The sequence below is a fragment of the Excalfactoria chinensis genome, chromosome 2 (genome assembly GCF_039878825.1).
Source record: "Excalfactoria chinensis isolate bCotChi1 chromosome 2, bCotChi1.hap2, whole genome shotgun sequence".
In the NCBI taxonomy this organism is placed as follows: domain Eukaryota; kingdom Metazoa; phylum Chordata; class Aves; order Galliformes; family Phasianidae; genus Excalfactoria; species Excalfactoria chinensis.
This window is the reverse complement of record NC_092826.1, coordinates 30,826,807-30,843,000: the sequence shown is the minus strand read 5'-3', so window position 1 is coordinate 30,843,000 and position 16,194 is coordinate 30,826,807. Positions and strand designations below refer to the sequence as shown.

General features: G+C 35.7%; 1 protein-coding gene across 1 annotated transcript in view; it reads right to left on the bottom strand.

Moving 5' to 3' along the window:
• EYA1 (EYA transcriptional coactivator and phosphatase 1) overlaps nt 1-16,194 on the bottom strand; it is an 85,115-nt gene that overhangs the window by 29,830 nt on the left and 39,091 nt on the right. Inside the window, exons 10-12 of the mRNA XM_072328262.1 lie at nt 10,997-11,139; nt 9,717-9,800; nt 3,550-3,639 (exon numbers count right to left, since the gene is read on the bottom strand). Of these exons, the coding sequence (XP_072184363.1) occupies nt 3,550-3,639; nt 9,717-9,800; nt 10,997-11,139 (317 nt within the window). The remainder of the gene's footprint in view (nt 1-3,549; nt 3,640-9,716; nt 9,801-10,996; nt 11,140-16,194) is intronic.

The window sequence follows — 16,194 nt, the reverse complement described above, 5'->3', positions numbered from 1 at the left end:
CTAATATGCCAAAGAAATGAAAAAAATAATCTTTTTAGAGGATCAGCATACATACACAGATGTATACAATCTTTAAAGATGCCATACGTAAATGCCACATTTCAGTCCTGTCATCATCATCTTAATTTCCCTAAAACACTTGAGCATACATTCTAAAGTACCTAAATATGCGTAATTGCTCCATACATGCCATTAAAATATTATACCCTATTACCCCTATCACAACATAATTGGCATGTAAAAATCAGACATTCTTTTCTGATGAGATAATTTTGGTTCTCTTGAGAGATCTACATCAATGTATTTTTTCCCTCCTGTGCACAATTAAAATTCTGCTATAGAAGAGAATATTATATGATTAAATAATGATTTCCAATACTGAAAAGTGAAACTTTTATTATGAAGCCCAAATGCAGACTTGAAAATATAAATTTTGGAAATAGTGCACTTATTTCCTAATGTTTGGACTTGTATGGTTCTATAATACCGCTGCAAAATTACTATTAATTTAATAAACCATTGCTTTTGATGGTACTTAGACCAATTATACATTAGTAACAATATTTTATTTTCAATAAATACTGTTAAAATACTTGTCGTGTATCTTTAATATTAGATTTTATAAATGCTCCTTCAAGATTTAAAATTATCTGTATCAATTTGGAATGAATTACAAAAAAGGTTTGCATATAGTGAAGCAAATGAGCCATCTCTTTTTCTGAAGAAATAATCTAAGAACTAGTACAAAGAGAGCGATCACTTATTGTAAATCCAAGTACAACTCACACATTAATAAGCAGAATATTGACTTTAGAGCAAGACACTGAAATCACAAAGAATTTTTTCATTGAATTTTTAAAAATACCAACAAAAAAGGGCATTGTTACTATTGTTGTTATTACCTAAAGACCAACATGTAGAAAACTAGCTGATTCACTTACCTCACTGAATCCCATGCTGAATTAGAGTGGGTACACCGAAGTTTTCAATGCCGCTAGTACACGTTGGCATTGATTCACTTTATACAAACTAAATAGACTGCTGAGATTTAGAGCTTAACCTAATAAAATTGCAGAAACCTCTAGGCTGAGATTTGAAAAGTCAGTTAAGTAACACAAACCAAGTGATCCTTTGGAAATCATGACTGCAACTAGGTCCTTTGTATTTAAAAAGCAATTCATTCCTGTCACAGTTTTCAAGAACTGGATGACAAGAGACATGTTCTGATTAGAGCTTTCTGGAAAGCACTGAATGAGCTTGTGGTATCTGGAAAAATGTGCATCATAGGCCAATGTCACGATGCAAGCCTGGGTGAGAAAAGAATGAGCTTTCAGGTTCCAGCTATGGATTAGGTCTAGACCCAAAGACGTTTCTGTGCTGTGGGTCAGGCATGTTCCAGATCCAGGTTTGCCTTTCTTCATACTATTTTCAGGCAAGAATGCTCAGTTTTTGTGACTCACTGGTACAGTTGCCTACAGACCTCCCAATCAGAGCCCAGACTCTCACATATGTGAACTAGAAGACTTTGCCCTGAGCAAGGTCACCAAGAGACATTCCAAACTCATTCCTTCAACAGCAAGAACAGATGCTTTAAGTCTGAGCACAGCCAAGCCAAAACTGCCCACAGTTTTGATGGAATATTGTCAAAGTACTGGGAGCCTGAACTTCCAGACTACCAAGCCTGAGGCCACAGACCTTAGGAACCACAGAGGCCCTGTTAATAAAGGTGACACTCAATGACAAACTGAAGGTCCAGGAGGAAATGCCCCTTCATGGACAACCATATTCACATTTGGAACTTTAAGAGAAACCACTCTGCTACAGGGGAAGTCCAAAGAATAAAGTTCATCCTCTAAAGCTTCTTGCTTCCATGAGTTATCTGAATCAACTGTTTGTTCCCCCCTACCCCCCCCATATTTCCAAGATCTTCAGTGGATTGTATTGCACTGTCATAAGTGTAACTTGCCAACTACTAAGATAATCTGCTATCCCTAATATTTAGTTGGTTAACTTCCATTAAAGTCACTGACACATACCAAGCTGAGTCTATTAAGCATCTGGCCATGTATAGCAAATGAAAACACACTGAACATTATTAAATATGCTGCTAAGATATAGTAGTACTTCATTTTTTCTGATCTGCATAAATTGAAATATATTTAGGAATCAGAATCAGATTTGGGAAATAACTTGCATTGTTATACTTTTCAACCAATCTGAAAAATTAATCCTATGCATGTAACTCACTAATTACATTTCTTGTATCCAAAACAGTATCGTCTTTACATAAAGCTACCTCAATGAAAGAAAACAATACTTGGAAATTTAAAGAAATCATCTATTTCATCACAAGTATAAATACTCCACTAAGGAATGGAAGAAGAAATAAAACACATTTAAATAATTTCATGACATTGAAAGATGCCAAATCATCTGTGAGTGGTTTCTTTTTAGATGAAATCAAAATATAGGACAGATGTTGGACAAACCACATTTGAGGTCTATCACACACTGGCATTTTTCAAATGATTTTGGCTCATCTATTAAATAAGGTGTATTTTGCTTGATTTTGAAAAGGGAAACATCAGGAAATATTTAAAGGCCAATTGCTGCCAATTAACTTTGATCAGTAAATGTTGCATTTGAATCTTTTAGATTCTTTTGCCTGTCTGGAATAACACACTATTCTAAAATCTAGCAAAACAACAACTTGATGATTAATGTGTGTTGGCAGCCCCACCACAAGCTTGCTTAACAGTTGGATTTTAAATAAACAGCTGTCTTCATTATGATGGGAAAGAAATCTGACTGTTTTCATGTTTTCTTCTTATTAAAATATGAACAGAAATTGCTTTTTCCCTTTTAAGATGAAACAGCCAGGCACTATGGTGACAGTCTCTTTCAGCAGTTTGGATAGTTTCAGAGCAACTTCACAAGAACTGCCAAACCAGAGTCTACACAGGCTGAAAAAGCCCTTGGCATGCTGACACCAACTCATGACAGCACACCGCAAAGGAGGGGCATGAGCAGCAGAGAAACCCTAGCACATAACAAATGGACCTGCCACTGTGAAAGACTGAAGACCCAGAGTGATAGGCCTCTGAGATGGACAACATACACAACATGAATGATTTCCCTTGGGTTTAAGGTAATCCTTTCCCACAGTAGGATATAAATGAGAAATCTTTACCCAGACGTTAACTGTTTATAGAAGCTGAAGTTTAATATTTAATGATCTATGTATTCTAGTATTTATAGATGCTTTGTGTGCATCCACTTGTCTACTGCAGTCATAAATACAAAGAACTGTGAGGGAAAAAGAAGCACCTAGAACTTAGAACCTAAAAGAAAAAGAACCTAGAACTACTGCAATGTCAGCATGTTTAGTGTATATATCTGTGTTAATTTCAATGACTAATCTATGCAGATTTTTCTAAGTGTTTCCATACTAGAACTCTGAAGTCAAAAATAATTGCCCAGCCATCTAATAACAAGCAAAAACAGACAAATGTTAACAAACCTCCGTGTTTTAAAATAACGAACACTTACTTCTAAATCATTAAAGAATAGATGCGTGTCTGCCAAATTGAAAATCATCTCTTCCATTCGAAGTCCAAGAGACACTGAGGTGGGTGGATCCTTGAAGAAGAAATTAAGAGTGTATTGTCAATACCATGCATAACATGGTACATGGTACATTCTGCAAAGGAGAATACAAACGACAAGAACTGATTTTCAAGAAAGATTGTCCAGTGCATGAATTGTAATATCCACGTGTTTGCTTTCATTTAAGCTACTACTTAATCCCATAGCCAGGATTAAAGTAATCCTCAAAATATGTCTTTAACATGACTAATACCATGGTTCTGCAGTAAGAATAGTGATGCCACACTTGTGTCCACACACCCTTATGTCACCCTTGCATATCCACTCATGGACTCATGCTGGATTCCACCAGTAGCAAATGCTACAGACTTTGCAACCGCTTACAAGCATTATAACTGAGGACACAATAATGCTATCGTTATTGAAAATAGACACTGGTCACAAATGAGAGGGTTTGGTACTTGGAATACCTACTGACTTTAAAGTAGATCACCATTAAGATTTTATTTACAAGTGGCAGTTTTATTTAAAACCACTCCTTGATTCTCCACAAAAGCATACCCTGATTATGCTCTCTGTTGGGCCCACCCACACCGAGTGAACAAATCTATTGTTTGTTATTAATACATAACACATTTTAACTTCTCTACTGAAATTATCATAACAACTTATTCCTTACTGAGCTAATAAACTCAAAAAGCATGTTCGGCACTGTGGTTATCAAATACATTACAGATGTTTGTCTTGTTTTGATTCTTTTTTTTGGTATGTTTTATGTATTTTCAATCTGAAAAAAAAAAAAATGGAGAAGAAAGCCTAATACGTGTATTTGATACACAGTTCCTCATTTATAACGCCAAGTATGACCAACCACACAAAAGCACAAGTTTGAAAGAACATGTATTATCTTGCAACACCTTCTATTACCAATATTAGTTTGTTAGGAATTGTATTTTAAATAAAACTGCAGAAGTGACAGCACATACTTTACTTGAAATAAGTTAATGTTCTAAAACTGATGACAACTCAGAGTTAATACCAAAAGATGTGGTCCCTACTTTCTTTTTCCACCTCTCAATCAAATTAATAGATGTTTCAACATGATCTCTGAACTTTCAAACATTTTTCTGTAACTGCTGGTCAAAAGGTAAAATGTGTCAGTGGCAAACAGTTGGAAAAGAATGGCAATCTGGCAGCCCGTTTGCCTTCTGGAAAAACCAAAACTCAGCTAAAACTAACCCAGGAGACAGAAATGAGTCTTTGGAAAGGAGCATTTAAAAACTAAGCTGTATGGAATACACAAAACTTTGCTTATTTTACTTCTGGAGTCAGGTTTGGAAAACAGGTGAAGTTCTCTCCTTAGATAGGCCTGAGGCTACTTTCACCTCTCACATTCCTGCCTATCTTTGAGCCTAGCTACAACACTGCCTTTCTTCATAGCTCCTCAACTCATTTTTAAACCAAAGAAGTATCTTCCTGAGCACTACCAGAAGTCTCATCACAGAATGTTTTGCTGTAGTTAACAGAAGGAATTTTGGCAGATGCAGGACTAAGGGTCTAGCATGCAAATGAAGATTGCTAACTACATCTTGACTGTCAAGTGATAAGGGTTTACAATTAAACCCATTTGGAGCTTCCATTCAGGAAAAGGGGAACAATTTTGAAAAGCAGAATGCATCGGCAGACACAGCATACAGTGAATTTAAAAAAAAAAAAAAAAAAAAAAAAAAAAAAAAAAAAAGGCTGTGAAGAAAGTCTTTTGGTTTTAATTTATGTGCAACTTAAACATTTGTACTGGTTTTTCCTTACACATCTGAGTCTGAAAAGAATGACTTTTGGTGAAAATATAACCTCAAATGTGTTTAAAACCAGTGGGCAAAACAGAATGTGGATTTCTTTAAAGTAATATTAAAAGAAAGTCATTTACTAGGTTAATTTAATTAGGAGAAAAACATAAGAAAATCATTGGCACGTACTGAAAATGTCAGATTACATACCGTAAAAACGAAGAGAAGAAACAAAACAGGTTTCTTTTCAAAGAAACCCTAATTCCTTGATTAAACAAAATCTTGTTCTATAGAAAGTCCCACGTAGCACAGAAACTGAATTAAGCTGCAGCCCTAGGTACCCACATATTTAACAGATGCAAAAGCCTTATCTACATTAGGGTTTTAAATGTCTGCGTAGCTATAATCTTGCAGCAGTTCTAGCAAAAAGCACAAAAGCGTTGGTTTAAGGCTCTGCAGTAGATTAAATGCTGGTGCCAGTCATTAAAGTGATGGCTGAAAACTTTTTAAAAGGACAAGGCCAGAATAAGGCTTTAAAAAAATTCTCATACCAAGCCTTCTTTTGCAATCTTAAGCCACTAATTGCAAACTAATTATTGTGAGGTGTCACACAATGAGCAGGAAGGCTAACAATCTGTTCTTATTTATCAGGATTTGCAGGTTCAGTCTGAGTGTCTTTTCAGGTATGGTCAAAATCAGGTACAAATCTCTGGGGGAGGTACAGTTTAGCTAAAGAAAAGAAATACCAACGTCAAGCTGCTTAAGCAGGCCTCTTGTTTTTGAATACTGGTATTGGAGCCAAAACATTGTCTGTATGTCATTTCTAAATTCTACCCACTTGATTTCTTTGTTTTGTGGAGAAACAAGAAGCTGAAAAACAGGAAAGTTCACTTTAGGTACAAGGCTTATTTTCCACTTAAGCCTACAGGTCACAAATGAAGGGTTAAGTGAAACCAGGCTTTGCTTTCCTCTACCTCTAAAACATAACAAACCATATTAAAATAACTTATAATTTAAAGGAAAAAATATTTCTAAGTATCTGAGTATACAGGCTTTCATGGAGAATGGAAATGTAAAGACCACAGCAGACTAGTGCAAGTACAGAGATGTATTTCCACCTGCTTTGAGATACTAAAGAAGGGTTCCAAATTCTTTCCAAATTCCAAAACTTCATCAGTTGTCATCTGACTCAAAACTAAGTGTTTGCAGGTCAATGTCAGTCAAAGTAACTGATAACATGACATTTGATCAACACATCTTTTTCAAAAGCAAATGAATATGTATATATATATACATATCCTTTTCCCCCCTTCTTTTCTGGATATACAAATTATTTCCTCTACTAGTTCCATACATTCCTGTGAAATCCACAACATTCACATCCTTAAGTAAAAAAGTAACAGTGTCTACCATACTTGCGCAAGCTGCAAAACAAGCGTATTATTTTGTTTCAATGCTGCAGAACATGAGTAAGGAGAAAGTAGAGCACAGCAGCAGCACAAAGAGAACATGTAATAAAAAGAGATTAATAAGTGTGAATATACAGAAAAGGGTGGCATAAGCAAGAAGTTATGAGGAATGAGGAAGAGAATAAGGAAAAGAAAACCTATCCCTTCGGCAAAAGGACTGCTCATCATTCATAGTCATTCACCATGAAACTCACTCATGCATTATGAGAAGAGCTGAATGCCAAGTTGCCAAATCGTCTATTTAATTAAGACATTTTTGTTCGTTTGAAGTTCCAGCTTTTGTATTTTAATGATTATGTGAGCAGCTTAGATTTAATTTTTAAAAGAACATTTCTAGTTCTAACCACAGTGAAGAAACACATTAGGGGTGAAGTTAAATAGCTCAAAAAGCAGTTGTAAACAACAGAATATCCCCCTGGCAATCTGATTTTAAAGGGCAGAAATCAATAGGAAACACTCCTTAAAAAGTGTACACCTCTCACTGCTGTAAATAACTCTAAAAGTCTTCTATGGTGTTTAATGGAAAAGGAAAGTTGCAACATGAATGAAATTCTGCGAAAACAAAGCAATAATAACACACCTGCACAACTGTCTCTAGATGCCAAGGATGTGCACACTGCAACTCTTTACTAAAACATTCTAATATTTATGCACAGTGCATAATGTATTAATTCTTAGCATAAACACTAATGCCACCACCATCCCTCTTAACATCAAGCATTGTGCTTTGTTGTTTTTTTCTTTACTTACTGTATCTCTTTGTTATGTGTATGCATGTGCTACAGTATAGCAAAGTATAACAAAAAAACTCAGTCATCATTTAGTGATACATATTTTACTACATGCCATGCAACCAGAGGCAGCCAAGCAAAAGCCAGATCACAAGAAAACAATGTTAACAATGATGGAATCACCATAGGGAGGCAGCCACCACTTGCAGCATGAGAATCTACATCTCTTAGGAGCTGAATACCAGCCACTTTCCTCAGCCTCAAGCAGACCACACCAAATAAATAAATAAATAAATAAATAAAAGGTGTTTATGTTTGGGCCTCAATTATAAAAAACACTGTAGGAAACTAGGAACAGAAGAAATATGCTCACGGAAGTACTTATCAGCAACAACTAATCAGTGTTTTTTTCCATCAGAACTCTGCTTTCCAAAAGTAAGTGGTGAGATTCTGCTGATATTGAACATTTTTTCTTGTGAACACCAGGGCCTGTTGTCCTGACACATATTTGGTGATTTTGTAGTATAAAATCGTAATGCTTAAGAAATGAAGGCTATCCTTGCTTTTTGTACACATAATGAAAGCAACTATAGTCATCAAGCAAGAAGGTTGCTATTACACAAAACACTTCTGAAAATACACCACACCACCTTGTCCTACTTTTGGCTGGGACAGAGTTAATGCTTTTCACAGTAGCTGGTATAATGCTGTTTTTTTTTTGGATTTAGGAGAAAAACAGTGCTGATAACACAGCAGTGTTTTAGCTGTTGAGCAACATGAAACCAAAGACTTTCCAGCTCTGCCAGATAGGAACCTGGGTGCACACAAGGAACCAATAGGCAATGAAACCAGAAGAGCTGACCCAGACTGGCAAAAAGCATATCCCATGATACATATTCCATGAGATACATCTCTCATGATCCCATGACTTGTTTTGTATGTGAGTGTGTGTATATATATAGGTATGTTATTATTACTTATTATTATCATTCCTTCCTTTTCTGCTCTATAAGAACATCTCAACCAAATCTTTCTACCGTTTTCCAATTCTCTCCCTCATAACCACTGGGAGGGAGTAAGCCAATGGCTGTGGGGTGCTCAGCTGGGTTAAACCACAACACACTTGAACATGCCAGGTAAGTTATGCAGAAATGTTTCTTTAGATTTTTATGACACAGAAAGCTATTAGGAGGAATGCAGAACCTTAGCCAGGCATGATCTGAACTGAAGCAGAAGCTTTGCCCTTCCCTCAACTGGCTGTATCATAAAACATTTTAGCGATGAATATAAGCTTTATGAGAAGACAATGTGATTACATGCAGTCAGACAGAACTAGCTGGTTATTCAGTATGTGAAATATTTTTGAAGATTAACAAAAAAAAACCCTTGCATTTTAGTTATATTTCACTTGAGGTGAGCATGAGAGGACATAACACAGATTTTTGCACAAGCTGAGCCATTAACTTTCAAATACAATTCTAACAAAGTTTGATCTCACAAGGGCATTCCAATCGTAAATTGTTCTTATTCACCTAAGGCAGCATTTCTCTTCTGAGAATTACCTAGGAAACCCACAGTCTGCAGGCATAACCATAAGTTCAGTTATGATTTATAGCCTGTGCATAATAGAAAGATTTGACTCGTAACCAGACTTTCAAAAACATCAATCAAAACCCAGATTAAAAAAATGTGAGGTAAAAAAGTTTAGATTATTACAGCCATATATATCCAGAAATGTACTTCCTCTTGCCTTCTCAGTACAGAGTACAGACCACTGCTGATTGCTGAAGACTAAAACATTATTTTAGTACTCACTCCTAGAAGTTCTTCACTGGCTGAGAGGAGCTAAATATTTGCAGATTTTGATGCTATCAACAGGTATCACACACCATATATCAGCAAAAAACATCAAGTGGTCAAAGTATCACTCCCAATGCTGTTTAATTATTTAATGATGCAAACACAAAGAATGGGCATCTGAAAGAGATTTACTCCTCGAATTTTTATGTCTTGAAACACCAGCAGTGGTTAGCCTCTGGAAAATAATGCTCTTGTTTTTCTTACGTATCAACCATAAAACAGTAAATATTAATGAAAATTCCCATCAGTTTCTTGACACTCACCCTTCCGTATCTGTTAGCATAGGACCCTGTAAGCAAGGAATGGAAAATGATGATTGTCTCATCCAAATCCCAAATGAATACTCTCTGTAAAAAGAGAATCAAATCAATGTGTTCCTCTGTGAAGCCAATACTTGAAATGGAAAGTTTAAATTTGAATCAGTAAGCAAACAAATGACAAAGCTGTATTGAAATGGTCGTACATTAGAAACACAGTTTCCTTGCAATTTCTTTTCAGAACTTTTTTTTTTTTTTTTTTTCCGGAAGAGGGTAATACAATCTGTTAACTTTTTACTACAATTGCTATTATAACAAATTATTCTATTAGAATAAAATGATAGTTATTGGCCAATATACAGAGAAAATGAGATTGTACAATATATTATTTTAAAGCCAGATGTAAAACAGAACCAGAAAGAAATTAAGAGAAGCCTCGCCTCTCAGAATTAAATATTCTGCATTTGAAATCCATATTTCTGCAAGTCTTCATACATTTGCTCTTGACAATAATGTCTAAAAAAAAAATAAAAGTAGTAAATTGTTGACAAGCGGTTAAATTCTCTCAGTCTGTTTTTAATAGAATTGATTTATCTGAAGAATTAAAACTGTGTCTTTAGACTTTGCCTGTGTAAGAAGGCATGGTTCAGTAAATAATTATTTACCGTATAGATGGTAGAAAAAAATGTGTTCTGAATTTGTCCTCCGACCACTAATAAAATGAAAAATAAAGTGTTCAAACATAAGTATTTTAAATCCTGGTAGGATTGTTTTCCCCATGATAACTACTGGGCTAAGCTTTCAGAAAGGAAAAGTAATAGAGCATGGAAACTCAAAGCTGTGATGAGTTGTTAGAGATGTTCTCTCAACATAAAGCACAAGCCACTGAGAAAAATGCAGACATAGCAGGAGAGAATAAAAACTGTTATTGTGCCTGAAGTGTCTCCTGCCCAAAGGGAAACCATACTTCAATTTGGGAAAAGCTTTTTTCTTACTGTTCTGTTTTTTTCTTTCTTTTTTTTTTTTTTTTTTTTTTTTTTTCTTAAGGAGAAAGAAAATGCTGTCATTTTTCTGAGAAATTAGGTGCTCTTCACAAAGAAAGTTCTTCAGAATAAAAGATCCAAGAAGATCTTCAACCAAAAAGACAACCAATTATAAAATAAACAAACAAAATAGAAAAAAAAGGGGCTCAAATGCCATTTTATTTTTCATTTGTAAATGATATTTCTCTCAGCAAAATTATAAAGAGAAGCTATGACATGTCAAAAACAGCTAGCACAATATACCTCTAGGTCAGAATCAGGTGGTGGTGAAGGATTGTTGTTTCTTCTGCCACGTCCACGTGATTTCCCATCTGAACTACGACGCAATCTATCTGAATCTGAATCTTTTATGGGCGTTGATGGACTGTGAATTGTACTGTATTCTGCTGTAGTAAAGAAATAACATTTTTAAATCCAACATTTTAAATCCAAAACATCCAAATGTCTTTCTAGATATGACATTGAAAACAGGATCTTTTCTAGAGAATTCTAAATAAAGTAATTAAAACTACAATAATAAATGGTAATATGAATGCATAATTTAATTAATTCAATTGAGTATGGGTTACATACAATAACAGAGATGTAGCTATTTATTTTAGATAATAAAAAAAAGTGAAACAACCTTCACTGCTTCAAATCACAGAGAAAATCATATGACTTCATAGAAAAGATCATACTCTAAAAGAAAACTAGAGGGATTGCATCTTTACATTGATTTAATCCTAATGTTTTAAGATAATCATCATGGTGACTGGTAAACATTTTACTTTTTGATGACTACATTTGTGCCTGATTATTGCAATTCCTTCTAACTGCAGCATGCAATTTTATCATTTTCTAAGGTTAAATTCTATGGTTGAGTATCTTTTAAATATGCATCAAATGTGGAGATGAAGAATTTAAAGTCTTTTTCAAAGGCATACTCTCAATGGGTATCTTCAAGCAAAGTACTGTACACCCAATACTACATATCAGCAAAATATTCACTGCTCTTCAGTAGGTAAAAATAAAAATAAAAAAGAGAGAAAAGAAAGATGATTTACTTAGGTAAGAAGAAAATATGCTAGTTAGAAGATGTTTTGCTATCTCTAACATTAACAGTGCACTGCTTGAATACTGAAAGCAAATATTCACCTCAAATTGTTCTTCCTAACTCATATAAGTAGAGTGAAACGCCATTCAGAAGTTTTTACATCTCTTTCCAAGACTTACTTTTGCAGCCTTAAGTTCACACAGAAAATATTTTATTTTTATATTATTTTTTTTCTATAGATAAAATAAAATATTTTTCCTTAACGGCAGCCAGAATTTTCAATATATGACATATTTATCAGCTTTAGTTCTCAGTTAGCATTGACTACTCTTCACAGAGTTCAAGAGACATGTATATTTTTATCAATATTAATTTACTTTTTAATCAGCCTAGGTCATGGCATTCCAGTTCGAACAGACAGGTATAATTCTCACACAAGTGATCCCTTTTCCTAAAAAAAAACATCCTGTTGAGGTCAAAGGTTAGATTAAGGAAGAAACTCTGGACATCTGTGTAACAGCACATACTCACAATTACTCAAAATAATTGTTGCTTGTGCTCAATTTAAAGAATAAGGTCTTGAAGTCCTCACATTCAGCCTTTAAATCTACACATAACTAAAATTCATATATATTATGTATTTTGTACCATACTCTTAGTTGAGTATCTTAATCCATACTAAACAAAGCAGAATAACAAGTTAGTATGCAACATAAAACAAAGAGTCTTCAAAAGAAACAATCTACCAAAATCAGAGATTCTGTGTGTGCCAAACAACAAGAAAAGGCAACACAGCCATATCAGACCAGATAATGAAAGACAGAAAATGGAACTTGGAATATGACGCACATTCCAGTAATTTATTTCTGCCATGAAAACGTGCTCTCCACAATTATTTAGATTAATACATTGAATACTGATTGTTCTTTTGCACGCTGTTCTAAAATATAAGAAATACAAATAATTCAACTAATTTCAACCTTTTAAATATAAATGAGTCATCTATTTCTGATAACAAACAGACCAGAATTCATTCAGCAGGTAGACCAGCCAATAAAGCTCTAAATATCTGCTCTAAAATTCAGATTAACAGAAAATTGCACTTCCTATTGACTAACTGAAATTAGGGATGCTTTGGACAATGTTTTTAGAACTACAGCTTTAGATCACAGTTTTCGCATTTCTCACAGATGTGAGGTACCTACAATCTTTAGCTATTAAACTTAAGGTGGTAATAATAATACTAAAGAAATAAAAAAGAATGGAGAGCATAGAAAAATTATACACTAAGCTTCATGAATAAAAACAAATACACATAACAGAGTGCACAGAGCACAGTGTGGTGAGGACAGGGAAGAAAGCACATTACAGCTTTCTACTTTCACAAATGCCTTTCTTTAAATACACTGCATTCAAAGTTTCAAACACTCAGCTGCAGTATTGAGTGAAGATTTCTATTCAGTGTAAATCCTGAATGGGCCAGATTCTCACCAGACTCACAGCTCAACCCAGGCTCCCAAGGTTGGTTGGGCACGCAGTAGCCTGCCCTTCTTGAACCTACTGTACCAGCATTGGTGTAAGCAGAGAAGTGCCTCTCTCGTTGTTCTCACAGATCTCTCCAGGCAATCTACTCTGCTGCTCTGACAGCCATACCATTAGAAACAACTCATAAAACTTCAGCATTTCCTTACAGCATTTTAAGTTCAATCCGTGAAAAGGGAGGAAAAAAACATGTTTCTCAATGAATTTGTATATTTGATATCTGTTCTCACTTCCTCTTAGTTCTAATGATTATCTTAGAGAAAAATAATCAGACCCTCTATCCAAGGTCCTATCATCTCTCCAGTCTGGATGCAGTAATCCAGAGCAAAGTAGATAAAGGCTTCCCTTGCATGCTATCTTTCCATGGACACCACTCAGCGGGGGAAAGTTTACATTTGCAGCAATATTTTCTTTTAAATGTTAATTTCACCATCCCCAGATTATCTCTGGTGGAAGAAGTGGCACCTAACTCATGTTACTCAAAGATTTGGCCAAACACTGCACATAAACTGCTAATACACCGTTAGCACTGCACTTTCCTGCTAATAACCAGAGCTCCTGCTCTTGCTTAGGGGACAGCCACAGAGACTATTCTGCTTCAGCAGCATGACAGATGGCAGCAGTCAATGGGTGAAAACGTGACAGTGTGTGAGAGAAACTTGTCCATGTATGTAAAGGGAAACCACAGCATGTATTCTTTGGATTAAGGCTGCTCGACCACATGCGTGACTGGGTTACCAGCTCACTGGCCAATGGTCACTCTCAGGTTCCCATAAGGAAAGTCAATTAAAGAATCCAGTACTCAACTGATCTCTGAGCCTCTAAGAGCCAAAGCCCTGACAAATTCTAGAGCAAGAAAAACAACAGCGGCTGAGGGTACGCTGTGTACCACTAATATGTGGAGTACTGAGAGTGGTCTGCGGGGAAAGGTAGAGCCTGGAAGGAGCTGCCAACATTCCCCATCCCACATTTGTGCAGTTCATCATTCCTGCCTAAATGTATACCTCACACCTGCTCCTATTCAGATCACATCTCCATTTTTTGAGTTCTCACCCTGTCTCCAGAGAACTCACAGCCCCTCTCAGCATGGTGTCTTCTACATATTTAATAGGCAAACACATTCTGTTCCGTCATTTAAATGATTAATGAAAATGCGGTCTGGTACTGGGCCCAAGACAGACACTGAGGAATGCTGCTGTAGCCATCTTTCTATTTTAACAGCAAACTCTTACTGGCTTCTCTCCTGACATGGTTTCCTAAACAGCTTTATCTAATTCTGTCGTAATTTTGGCTAGATTGTTTTATTCCAGTTTGCTTACAAGATTATTAAGTGAAAAGGTGTAATTGTTCAGGTAGTAAAAGCCTGGCTGAATTCAAGCTGTACAACCACATGTTACTGTTATGTCCATTATTCTATGTTCCCGGATATGAGTGTTTAATTTGTTCAGCCTTAGTTGAATTCATAGTAGCATACTGTAGCATTAGCTAAGGGAAATTACTATGTTCATAAAGCACTGAATTTAATTTTATCCTGTTCTTGAGCACCACAAACACAGGGAAGTGCTGGAAGAAAACCAGCCCCCTACAGAGCCATGAGAGGAAAAAGGAGAAATGATCAGCTCTTTCCTGCTTGTCCCAGTACTCAGAGTACAAGACCACCAAAGGAAGTTGGCGGAAGCCAGGTTAAACAAAAGAAAGGGGTGATCAGATCACAGGAAGGAGACCTGTAGCACCATTTCCCCAAAAATGCTTGGCTCCCAAAGGATTACAAGGGTTCAAGAGGAACCTGGAGATGTCCTTGGAAGAGAAATGCTGAGGGATGTGATGGCCACGTCCTCATTAGCAGGTACAACCGCTGGGTTTGTGGGACCAAACAAATAGTGACAACAACCCCAAGGCCTCATAGCCTGTTTCTGAGAGTTCATTACAGGCCAGGTCCAGCCTGGCCTGGTGTCCTGAGCACCCGTGTTAGAAGCTGGATGACTTAGATGATGGAGGACACCTTCGAGGTTACTTTTGGCTGGTGGGGCTCTAGGACTGCTCTGCTGAGACAAACCGTTTCACTTCAAAACAGATTTCTGTAGTCCATAAGGAAAACATTTAAAATCCAGATTCTACAAATGAATATCCCCTTTTTTAATTCATACAAAAGCTACACAAAACTGTGAAAAGCATGCTTTCACTGTTCCACCTAAAATACATGAACCATCCTATTATAGCAGACCTCCCCCTGAACCATGAGGCAACATATTATTGCAATGTGACATGAAATTTCATAAACATATACTTGTATTATACATCATTGCATGTAGTTTTGATGGTTATATATCATACAGGAATATTTTCCATCAGCTCATTAATTAGAATATTTTGATTACTTCTGAATAGACAATAGAGCCACATAGATGATATTTACAACACTATATTTTGTACTTCCTATTTGTTATAGAAATCCTCCCTAGGTAATTGTTGTATTTTCTTACTATCAATTTCACCACATAGGAGTAATATCAAATGATAAATATAAGGAAAACTATCTGTTCCAGAAATAAATATATATATATATATATTTATCTAGGTAAATCTCAATGGAGTTTGTGTAGGTAGACTTGATGACAAAAGCATTGCAAATTTCAGTTTCCCTACTAAAGAGTATGTAAAAATGATAAAATTCAAATTATCCACGTAATCCTATCTTATATCACAATGCAAATTACACTGACGAGGTGGGCTTAGAATTGCTAGTATAATCAAATGCTTCTGCAAGCAAGCACATGCAAGTATTTTCTGTTTTAACTGTGCCTAGATTTCCTCCAAATTTCATACTTAATTTTGAGTAAAAATCTTATGCCCTCAGTTCAGT